This window comes from Eubalaena glacialis, chromosome 18, assembly GCF_028564815.1.
Source record: "Eubalaena glacialis isolate mEubGla1 chromosome 18, mEubGla1.1.hap2.+ XY, whole genome shotgun sequence".
In the NCBI taxonomy this organism is placed as follows: Eukaryota; Metazoa; Chordata; class Mammalia; order Artiodactyla; family Balaenidae; genus Eubalaena; species Eubalaena glacialis.
The window spans coordinates 67995887-68008159 of NC_083733.1; the positions used below are offsets into that span (position 1 = coordinate 67995887).

A 12273-nucleotide genomic window follows, 5' to 3' on the forward strand; every position below is an offset into this window, starting at 1 on the left:
AACTCACAGGCTATAAAACCTACTCCGCCCCACGGACAGCCTACTTCAGAAGGCTTTTCAACACCACAAGAGACAGCCCTCCCCTTCCCAGCCTCACCCCAAAATAGGGTTTGTAAATTCCCCAGGGAGGGGGCTGGGGGATGGCGGTCAGTTCTCCACAAGGGTCCTCTCCTCCCAGAGAGGATCCTGGATCCATCCTTGGGCAGCCAACCTGTTTTTCTTTCCATCCCTGGGAGACGGTTGATTGCCATGGAAACCCACATCGTCCTCCCAAAGATCCAGACCACCAGCGATGGGAAAGACAGTCCTACCTTTTGATTCCCTGGTTTGTTGGGCCTGATAGGATAAGATGAGGGCTGTGTGTGTGTATGTGTGTGTACAGCATCCCTTGAAGGTTTCTAAAGAAACTGATAATTGTGGTTACCAGAAGAGAAACCGGTGTTGGAAGATGAGGAGAACGTTGTTTTTTGTCTTATATTCTCTGTCCCTTTTGAGTGTTGTATCAAATAAGCTCTTAAATAAATAATAAGGCATAAGGTGGAAAAATATGTATGTTTTTAAAACATTAGGATAAAATGAATAAAGAATTGGGATACAATGTTGACATGAGATGTACAGTGATTTAAAACTTCTTTCTGGGACTTCCCTGGTGGCACAGTGGTTAAGAATCCGCCTGCCAATGCAGGGGACACGGGTTCAAGCCCTGGTCTGGGAAGATCCCACATGTCACGGAGCAACTAAGCCCATGCGCCACAACTACTGAGCCTGCACTCTAGAGCCCATGAACCACAACTACTGAGCCCGCAAGCCACAACTACTGAGCCCGCGTGCCACAACTACTGAAGCCTGTGTGCCTAGAGCCCATGCTCCACAAGAGAAGCCACTGCAATGAGAAGCCCGCACACCGCAACGAAGACCAGCCCCCGCTCACCGCAACTAGAGAAAAGCCGACGCACAGCAATGAAGACCCAACGCAGCCAAAAATAAATGAATAAATAAAATATTAAATTACTTAAAAAAAAACTTCTTTCTGAAATCAAAGTCATGTACCCACATACTTAAAAAAAATCAAATAGTTCTGAGTGGCAGACACATGGGAGGTAATGGGGGAGGGATGGAGTGGGGGTTTGGGGTCAGCAGATGCAAACTATTATATAGAGAATGGATAGACAACAAGGTCCTCCTGTAGAGCACAGGGAACTATATTCAATATCCTGGGATACACCATAATGGAAAAGAACATAAAAAGAATGCATACATTGTATAGCTGAATCACTTTGCTGTACAGCAGAAACTAACAAAACACTATAAATCAACTATATGTCAATAAAGAAATACATGGGAGGTAAGTTGTCTTATTCTCTCTACTGTCCCATAGGCTTGTAGGATTTCGTCATTACTTTTTGAAGGGCAACAGGAGGGTCCCAGTTTCAGGTGAGGTACAGTAAGTACACTCTGCCCTGTCTCTCTCACTGAGGCGTTTCAATAAATTAGCAACCTGTAAAGAAGTAGGAGTCAGTCTGAGAATTTTAATCACCAACAGCTGGCACCCTTTGGGTGATATGTAGGACAGGACAAGGCAGCAGGGTCAGAGGCCTTCAGTCAGCAGCTATTTACCAACTTTCAGAGAAGCATCTCAGTAGATTAACAACCTGTACAGAAGTAGTAGCGTTTCTTCTATCGATACTTCTCTCTCTGTCTCTCTCTCTCTCTATATATATATAAGGCTGTATAGTTATATAGTTATATAGACATAAGTATATATACTTTATATATAGTTACATAGTTATATATATACAGTATATATATGCACTATATATATAGTGTATATATACACTTTTTAAAAACATAAATGAGAATACACAAGATACACTGTGGTCAATTGTTCATTTGTTTTTTCATTTAATACTGTAACCAGAGCTCCTTCCATATCAGTATATTCAAGTCTTCCTCACCATTTCTTACCCAGACGAATCCTAAGCTACTTAGCCAACTTTCTAAGGACAGATTCTTGGGTGCTGCCCATTTTTCCTGTCTTCTGAGCAAGGTTCCAGTGAACCTTGGGGTGAGAGGAGGCTATCCTTCCTCCAGATATGCACACAGCGGTCTTTGCTAACTGGGGCCCTGCTCAGATATCCCCTCCTTAGAGAGGCCTCTCCGACTGCCCAAGCTGAAGTAGCCTTCCTCTTCACCCTCCACCTAATTACCTCTGATCATGCTCAGAAATGAGTGCTCGTGGCTCCATATGACAAAGGGCTTTGGTTTGCTCACTGCTGGATTCCCAGACCCTAGAACAGTGCCTGGCACAGAGGAGCTGCTCAGATATTCGCTGAATGAATGACTCTCCACTCACCCTGAAGCCTCTTGTCTCTTGAGATTCCTGATTATCACAAGATGCAGAAATTCTACATATTCACATACTTAAAACCGCCTCTCCTCCACCACTAAGGGGGAAAGAAAGGAAAAAAACCTCAGGCTCCTTGACCTAATTCTCTCCTCCCCCTTTCCACACACTTCTGCTCACACCAACCTCCCTGTGATACACTGAATTCAGCAGTGAAAAATGGCAACTTCACACCTGCCTCTATCTGTAAAGCAGGTGGTCACTTGTAAATAAACACCCACATTCCCTGTAGGCAGCTCTTTAAAGAAACTTGGGCAAAAGGAAAATTCCCTCTATGAATTTTCATGCATTGGAGAATATTGGTTGGGTAAATGAGTATCTATGATGAAGGAAATGGAAAATCTATGGAGCCTCCTAGGGTGATGATGCCGGTGGAGATGAGTGGGTGGGGAGACGGATGGATTTAATTCCCTCCTAATATTTCTCCCTGGTCGTGGGAGACCAATAAACTCCAGGGAAATTTGTTCTGATAATAGGCATGGAGCATGGTTGCACTTGAACCTCACATCAACCTTAGGAAGTGATAATAAAATTATTATAATGATAATTATGGCACATAATAGAACCCTTTTGTGCCAAGAACTGTTCTAATTGCTTCACTGTATTACTTCATTTGCTCTTCATTACAACACTATAATGTAGATACTATCCTTATCCCCATTGTACAGATGAGGCAACTGAGGTGCAGAGAAATTAAGTCACTTTCCCAACATTCCTTAACAGGGGAACAACAAAGCCAGAATCTGAATGCAGCAGTCCACCCCGGAAGCTATAACCTGATGCTGTCATTTGCACCTCGTTGGTTAGAACCTAGTTACCCGGCCACATCCAGCTACAAGCGAGACTGGGAAATGCAGCTAAAACTTAGGGGTTCTGGCACAATAGAAGTAGAGACAAGTTTTGCGGGACATTGAGCCGTCTCTACCCGCTCACCCCCAACCTTGGCTTTCTTCCATGTAGTTAAGATCCAAAAACTTAGGAATGCACAGCCCAGCCACCCCACATAATGGGCCAGACAGTAATTAAGACAGACATTCTTATACATTGGCAGGGGGAGTGCCAGTAGGGAAATCATCCTGGGAAGGTGTATTGGTATCGCTAACTGATGCTATCTCCAGGTAGATAATGTCTCCAACTCCCAGCTGGTGTCAGAGAACTGCTTGGTGGTTTTGGGAAAAACACACACACATTGGAACTGGTGTCAGAATCAGAAGGTCTAACCTCCAAAATCCTACAGCATCACTTCTGCCATATCGTATTGGTCAAAGCAACCCACAAAGACAGCACATGTTCAGGGAATGGGAAAACAGAGTCCAGCTCCTGAGAGCAGAAGCTGCAAAAAATCATGGCCATTTTTAATATCGAAAATGAGAATTTATTTATTTATTTATATATTTGTATGTTTGTGTTTTGGCTGCACCACCTGGTTTGTGGGATCTTAGTTCCTGGTCTTAGTTCCCTGACCAGGGATCGAACCCAGGACCCTGGCAGTGGAAGCGCAGAATCTTAACCACTGGACTGCCAGGGGATTCCCAGAGAAAATTTTTAATGGAAAAAGGAAATGGGGGGGAAAGAGGAGCAATAAAAAAAAAAAAAAAAAAGCGTATGGGAAGAGGTAGCGTGAGGGCCCCAGTTCTAGGACCACACACATGCCCTGGGACGGTGGTCGCAGCTTCAGGGCAGGCAGATTCTGCTCTGCCTGCTCCATCTCTGCAAGCTTCAGGCTCTTCTAGCGCAGATCCAAATAGAGACAAAACGCAACCACGTGCTACTCCCATCTTGCTGACCCTGTCCTGTGGCCTTTCCCAAATATATTATACCTAAGCCTCTCCTCCTGCAGTTAAATGACATGATATGTGTGTCAAGAGTTTTGGGGGGGGGGCGGAGGGCAGAGTACACACTCAAATGATAATAGTAGTAAGACTTGTTATACACAGTGAGAGGCAACGTCTCATGACTATGAGAAGATTCAAATGGTTAATCCACATCAAGTCCTTAGGACAATCCCTGGCACTTAAAAATGACCCCCAAAGTGCTGTTGCTATTGTGGTTGCTGTGGGTTTTTTAAGAGGCCCCATCAAACTGTTATAAAACACAAGAGAAGCTTAGTATATGTCACGAAAACAGCTAAGGCTTTAGAACTACAACGTCCAACGCAGTAGCCAGTAGCCATAGCAACTACGAAAATTTTAATTTATCAAATTAAGTACAACTAAGAATTGAGTTCCATGGCCACACTAGCCACATGCCAAGTGCTCAAGAGCCACACGTGGTCAGTGGCCACCATACTGAACATCGCGGACACAGAACTTCTGCATCTGTGCATAAAGTTGGGTCGGACAGGCTGTTTTGCGGGCCCCAGCTCCTTTTGAAAGGACTTTATGCCAATTAACTCACGTCATCCACACAACAACACCATCTATAGTGCAGGTTTCCTGACTGCAACCTCTTTACAGACGAGGAAACCGAGGCTCAGAACATTAGGACACGGGTCCAAAGACACAGAGCTGGGATTTGAACCGGGCAGACCTGTCTCCCAAACAGTCCTAATCAATTCTTGTTGTTTTTTTCAGTATTGTTGAAGCAATTCCTTTCTTCTCTTCTTCATTCCTGCATCTTCCTCCCCTCCCCGCTCTCCTTCCCAACCCCCTCCCTTCCTTCTTCTCTTCCCTCTCCTTCCTTTCCCCCCTCCCCTCCCTCTTCTCTCAAGCCCCTCCCCTCCTGCCCCTCTTTTTGTCTTCCCCCCTCTCCATTCCTCCCTCCTGCTTCCCCTCCCCTTCTCCCAGTAGGAGTACCCCTCTCCTCCCCGCCCCTCTCCATCTCCCCCGCCACCCTCCACCCCTCCCCTAACTCCTCCTCCCTCCTTCCTTTCCCCGCTCCCCTCCCACTCTCTCCAAGCCCCTCTCCATCTCCCTCCTCCCTCCTTCCTTTCCCCCTCCCCTCCCACTCTCTCCAAGCCCCTCTCCATCTCCCTCCTCCCCTCCTCCCCACTAATCCCTCTTCTTCTCCTACCTCTCAGTCCCCGCCCACCCCGGTCGGCGCGCGGAGGCGTCTGGGAGCGCGGGGTGGGTGTGGCCTCGCGCGGCGCGGGGGCGGGGCGGGAGCAGCGGAGCCGCGCAGGCGCAGACCGCGCTCTCGCTGGACATATCGCGGTCAGAGCCCCACAGCGGCCCCGCGGCCGCCGGTGAGTCCGCGCAGCGCGCCCCGCCGGGTTCACTGGTCCGCCGGGTTTTCGTCGAGGGGGAGGACCATGCACCCTGGATCGCGGGAGGGACCCCGGAGGGGGCTCTGAATCCCTGCCCCGCCCCTGCGTGCCTCAGTTTCCCCGCCTGGACAGTGGGTGCGAGGACCGCACCTGTAGCCGAGGTGCTCCGCGGGGCTCCATCCGCCGGATCTGCTCCGTTCTCGCTACTGTTTAGGTAATAGTAACGGCCCCGCCGCCGCTGGCAGTCACGGAGCGTTGATTTCCTCAGTGCCGGGCGTTGAGCTGAGTGCTCAGTGCTTAGTCAGCTAAGCTGAGTGCTTAGCTGAATACTCACTCCGCGCCCCGCAGAGGGTGCCCCGCTCCAGCAATGCCAGCGTCGCCCGCCCGGAGGTCGTCAGAGATGCAGATCCTCGGGCCCCCTCTCCCGGGAAGACCGACCCAGATTCCCTGGGTGTGTCCCCCGGGGCCGTGGCCTCCTAAGCTCTCCCGGTGATGGTGACGCTGATGAAGTGAGAGAGACGCCCTTTCAGCTCGTTAAACCCTTGCAGTAGCCTGATCCGGTACGCACTGTGACTTCCCCATAACTGAGGCACCGAAAAGAAAAGACTCCCCACCTCCACCCCCCCACCCCCGCACCATCACCACCAGGGGGTTATTAAGTGCGACTTAATAACCACACTTAGGAAGCTCCGTGTCCGGCGCCATTCTAGGGGTCTTTATCTGTATTGACTCACTTAATTCTCACAACAACCCTATAAAGTAGGGGTATTATGTCCCTCACCTTACAGAGGAGGAAACAGAGGTTAAGTGACCTGCCCAGGAACACACAACTAGGATGTGGCAGAGCCGAGATTGGAAGTCTGGATCCAGAGTCTGGTCTCTGTCAGAACAGTGCTCTCCAGGGTGAGGCGTCTGCCAGGCCATGCAGTGGGGTGCAGCCAGAGAATGTTAGAGCTTGTGTTCCTGGGTCGTTTCAGTCCGAACATATAGTGATTCAACTTTACTCCTTAATTCAAAGATCCGTTTTTTTTCATACTTTAATATCTCCGAAATTAGGATGTGTCTTACCACTGACGGTATGTTGTGGTTTAATTGGCAGATTCTTTTTTTTCCTTAGTGAGATAAAATCATGTTTTCTTTCAACCTATGGTCTCTTGGAGTAAATGAAATACAGTTTTTACTAGAGTACATGTATATACATATATACGGTATTTGGTGTAGTTATGTGTATTAGTGTAATTATGGTATTTCATGTGCGCATGTATTAATAGACCTTATTATATACATGTATGTATAGCATTTAGTTTATCTTTATATATATACCTTATTTACAAGGGAATATGGTATTTAGAGTTTATTTACCTTATATATATGTATATATGGTATTTGTTCTGTGTAAATAGTTTATATGCCCATGTATATGGTATTCGGAACTGTAGTATATATATAATCAGTTTACATATCTTACACACGTGCATATGTATTATTTAGTGTGCATGATTACACATTACACATTTATACAGGTATAAATGGTATTTAGTACCATAGCACACAGATATAAGATCACATATATCTTATATACATATATATGTGGCATTTAGTGTGTGATTGAACCACATGTACATGTATATGTGATATTTTGTATATATATCTTATACACATGTCATGTATATCAGTTTCTATATATCTTATATGCATGTATATATGGTATTTAGTGTGTGGTTACATCTCATATGCACATAGATACGGTATTTAGAATGTGTGTACTAAATGTACTCAAGTATAGATATATCTCGTTTTATTGTGTTTCGCAGATACTGCGTTTTTTTACAAATTGAAGGCTTGTGGCAACCCTGCATTGATCAAGTCTATTGGTGCCATTTTTCCAACAGCATTTGCTGACTTCTTGTCTCTGTGTCACATTTTGGCAATTCTGGAAATACTTAAAACTTTAAAAAATTATTTGTTATGGTGATCTGTGATCAGTGATCTTTGATGTTACTATTGCAAAAAAACTACCACTCACTGAGGCTCAGATGATGGTCAGCATTATTTAGCAATAAAGGATTTTTAAATTAAGATATGTACATTTTTTTAGACATCATGCTGCTGCACACTTAACAGATTACAGTATAATATAGACATAACTTTATATGCCCTGGGAAACCAAAAAATTTGTGTGACTCTCCTTATTGCGATATTTGCCTTATTGTGGTGGTTGGAAACCTAACCCACAATATCTCCAAGGTATGTTTGCACCTGACCATGCATATTCATGGCAGCATTACAACAGCCAAAATGTGAAAACAACCCTAATGTCCATTAGCAGAGGAATGGAAACAAAACGTGGTATGTTCACACAATGGAATATTATTCAGCCATGAAAAGGAATGAGGCCCTGATACATGCTACCACATGGGTGAACCTCAAATACACCCAGCTCAGTGAAACAAGCCAGACACAAAGGGCCACATAGTGTAGGATTCCATGTGTATGAAATGTCCAGAACAGGCAAATCCATGGAAACAGAAAGCAGATTGGTGGTTGCCAGGGCCTGTGGTGAGGAGGGAATGGGGAGAGACTGCTTCATGGGTGCGAGGTTTCCTTTCGGGGGTGACGAAAATGTTTTGGAACTAGATAGCGGTAATGGTTACACAACATTATGAATGTGCTAAATGCCACTGAATTGTACACTTTAAAATGGGTAAAATGTTAAATTTTATGTGTATTTGAGCATAATAAGAAAGGAGGGGGTGGGGGGCGGCTAGTTGTGGGCCAAATCCTTCGCAGGGTACTGGAATAAAAGATAATAAAGGGAAGAATGTTGAGTATATAGATGGCGATAATAAAATAACAACACTATAAAACATGTATCCCTTACCATATGGCAAGCACTGTTCATAGCAAGTTACTTACACTAACTTGTTGAAATGTCATAATGACCCCATGAGATGGGGACCTTATGCCCATTTTCTAGATGAGGAAACTGAGGCACAGAGAGGTTGAGTAATCTGCCCAAAGCTACACAGCAGGTAAGTGGCAGAGCCAGAATTGAAACCCAGGTATCTGGCTCCTGCGGCCTCACAGTTCACCAGCCCAGGCAACAAGTGTCAAAGGAGAGTGGCAGGCAAGGCCTGGGTCAGCGCCTAGGTGAGAGGCCCTGGTTCTCTCCAGAGCCCCACGAGCTGGGTCAGGGATGGTGGCCAGAGGAAGCTGATGCAGTACGGAGCAGTCGAGGGTGTGGTGAACACTCTGCAGCTGGGGACTGATTTCTCTGTCCCTGGGCCTTCGTTCCTGGGGGCTTTTTCATCTGGTAGCAGAGCTGGACCCCAAGTGTAAGCCGGGGCCTGGGGCAGTGGTGGGGGCTCAGCCGCTTGGCCCTAAGGGTGGATCTCAGGTCCAGGTCCTGATGGGGGTGTCTAGGCAGAGTGGCCCTGGGTCTGATCCCACCTGGGAGAGACACCCCCACTCCCCACTTCCCCAGCCACCACACTGTGGGGGTGTCTGGGTAGCGTGAGCCCATGGTGGGTGTGTGCTGTGTCTCTGTGTGTTTCTCTGGATGAGAAGAGCTGTGTGTGTGTGTGTGTGTGTGTGTGTGTGTGCGTGAATCCAGGGGACAGGGCTAGGCCTGGTCTCTCACTGTTCTCCCTCTCTTTCTCTCCCTCCACCACAGGTCCATCAGCCCCCAGACCCCACCGCCCATCCCCTGGTCACTGTGGGCGGTGGAGGGATGGCTGCCCAGCTGGCAGCTGACAAGGCCCTGGTGAGTAGTGTCAGCTCCTTGCCCTCCTCCTTGTGGGCGGCCAGAGTCAAATGAGGCCCTGCTGGAGCCCCCCCTCCGGGGCCTGTGCCCTGTCACCTGGGGCGGGGTGGCCACGAATACAACTTTATGCCAAGTCCCACAAGTCCTCATAGAGAATCATCAAACTTTGGGATGGCCTTGGGGACCGCCACACAGCCCTGAAGCCCCAAAACAAATCCAGTCCCAGCCCTGTAATAATGATGTCATCCTAATGACGGCTGGCGTTTCTTGAGCACCTACTGTGTGCCAGTGCCATTCTGTGCTGGGCGAGGGGGATATTCCCTGGGAGGACCCACTGAGGCCAGCGCCTTGCCCCACCTCCCTGGCTCCTCCAGCCCTGCGGGCCTGGTTGAACCAGACATCTTTGCTGTCACAGGAGTTGGTGACATTCAAAGATGTGGCCGTGAACTTCACACAGGGGTGGCAGCAGCTGGAGCCGGCTCAGAGGGACCTGTACAAGGACGTGATGCTTGAGAACGTCCAGAACTTGAGCTCCTGGGTAAAATGGGGGGTTCTGGGGAGGGCCCTATTCCTGGTTCATAGGCGGCCCCTTCTCGCTGTGTGCTCACAAGGAGGAAGGAGTGAGAGAGATCTCACTCATCCCGTTTGTGAGTACTCTGCCTTTATGACCTAATCACCTCCCAACCACCTAACGCCATCACCTGGGGATTAGGAGTTCCACATATGAATTTGGGGGGGGGGGCACATATATTCTGTCCATTGCACGCACACACTAGGCCTCATTCTAGAGCCCTTGGCAAGTACTTGAGGAGGCTTCTCTTTGCTTTCCCAGCCCCCAGCCCTCACCCCTTCCAGCTCTGAGAGTAGGTGACATGGGTGACATTCGTGTTTTCCGTCCCTTTCAGAAATGGAGTCTAGACCGGAGAGGAACGGCCCAGTGGACGCTGTCCCTGCAGGAGTATCCCCTGAGCTGGACCCGGAAGAGCTGGGAGGGGGCTGCCGCTGGGGCTGTGCATCAGGAGAGGCCGGGACAGCTTCAGGAAGGGCCCCTTCAGAGCATCAGCCAGAAGACCCCCAGCCAGGAATTCCAGGAGGGAGGGGACCCCACAAGTGCGGCCCGCGGAATCCCGACTGGGAGAGCCCCTGCCGTCACTGAGAAGCCCTGTGTGTGCCAGGAGTGCGGGGAGGCCTTTGCGCACTGCACCGAGCTGGCGCAGCACCAGCGCGCGCACGCCCCGGACAAAGCCTTCGCGTGCGGCGAGTGTGGGAGACGCTCCCGCAGGAAAGCCACGCTCACGGTGCACCGGCGCGTCCACACCGGCGAGAAGCCGTTCACGTGCGCCGAGGGCGGCAAGGCCTTCTGCCAGCGTGCCAACCTCACGGTGCACCGGCGCATCCACATGGGCGAGCGGTCCTACCGGTGTGCCGAGTGCGGCCGCGCCTTCGTGCACAACACGCAGCTGCTCGGGCACCGGCGCACGCACACCGGCGAGCGGCCCTACAAGTGTGGCGAGTGCGGCAAGGCCTTCGCCCTCATCACCAACCTGGTGGACCACCAGCGCATCCACACCGGGGAGAAGCCCTTCGTGTGTGACCTGTGCGGTAAGCGCTTCACCAAGCGCTCCTCCCTCCTCGGGCACCAGTGGGCCCCCAGAGGCGAGAGGCCCCACCCGTGCAGGGTGTGCGGGAAGGGCTTCCGCAAGAAATCCGAGCTGGTCAACCACCACCGCACGCACACGGGCGAGCGGCCGTTCAAGTGCTACGAGTGCGGCAAGGCCTTCGCGCAGAGCATGACCTTGGTGGAGCACCGCACACCGGGGAGAAGGCCTACCAGTGCCGCCAGGGCGGCAAGTGCTTCACCAAGTCCTCCGCGCTGATCCTGCACGAGAGGCTCCACAACGGCGAGCGGCCCCTCCGCTGCGCCGAGTGCGGCAAGGCCTTCAGCCAGAAGGCGCAGCTCGTGGTGTACCGGCGCAGCCACACGGGCGAGAAGCCTTTCCATTGCGGCGCCTGCGGGAGATCCTACAGCCAGAAGGGCTACCTCACCGTGCACCGGGGGACCCACACCGGAGAGAGACCCTTTGAGTGCACGGAATGCAGCAAGACCTTCAGCCAGAAGGCGCACCTCTCCATTCACCTGCAGGTCCACACGGTTGAGAAGCCCTACCGCTGCGGCGAACGCGGGAGAAGCTTCCGGAAGGTGTCCTTCCTGCTCCAGCATCAGGCCATCCACAGCGACGAGAGGCCCTTCCAGTGCGGCGTGTGCAGCAAGGCCTTCGTGCGGAAGTCCACCTTGGTCCAGCACGGCAGAATCCACACAGGGGAGAAGCCCTACCAGTGCGGGCAGTATGGGAAAGACTTCCCGCACCAGCCCACGCTGACGGCGCACCGGAGGAGCCTCACCGGGGAGTGGCCCTATGAGTGCAAGGTGTGCGGCAAGGCCTTCAGGCGCATCGGGAACCTCACCTGCCACCAGAAGACCCACGCTGCCGCGGGGGTGCCCGCCAGGGAGCCCAGCCTTCTGCCTACCCTCCCAGATAACCTGTCACAGGTCAGGCCTGAGATGGCGGCCAAGTTTCAGCCTCCCGTCATCACTTTAGAATTAACTTAGGGACGTCAAGAGACGCCCTTGGGGCTTGTGACACATTCCTGAGAATTCCCTCAGGACAGGCGACAGCCACCCTACTTCAGCAGTGTGCGGCCTGTGCAACCACACAGGGGCGGCCCACTCTTGGTCTCACGCTCTGCAGTCACCGTTTTGAAATGCTTAATAATCTCTGGACAGAGGGCCCCATATTTTCGTTTTGCACCAGGCTCCAAAAATTATCCCCATTCCCAGGGGAGAGATTAGATCAGGCAGGGGTTGGCAAACCGCAGCCCCGGGGCCAGACCTGCTTTCAT

The 12273-nt window shown here is 50.5% G+C and overlaps 1 protein-coding gene across 1 annotated transcript; it reads left to right on the plus strand.

The window, feature by feature from the left end:
- Window positions 1-140: 140 nt before the first annotated feature.
- Window positions 141-11983, plus strand: LOC133077794 (zinc finger protein 883-like). The gene is made up of 6 exons (XM_061172539.1): window positions 141-146; window positions 5424-5588; window positions 9283-9372; window positions 9788-9910; window positions 10278-11171; window positions 11216-11983. The coding sequence occupies exons 1-6, from the start codon at window positions 141-143 to the stop codon at window positions 11981-11983; spliced, it is 2046 nt and encodes a 681-aa protein (XP_061028522.1).
- Window positions 11984-12273: the final 290 nt, after the last annotated feature.

Bases quoted from the DNA above. Each gene is read 5' to 3' on its own strand.
- LOC133077794 (XM_061172539.1), top strand. The intron at 9,373-9,787 runs GTGAGTAGTGTC...TTGCTGTCACAG, and splicing joins TGGCAGCTGACAAGGCCCTG to GAGTTGGTGACATTCAAAGA. The intron at 9,911-10,277 runs GTAAAATGGGGG...CGTCCCTTTCAG, and splicing joins TCCAGAACTTGAGCTCCTGG to AAATGGAGTCTAGACCGGAG.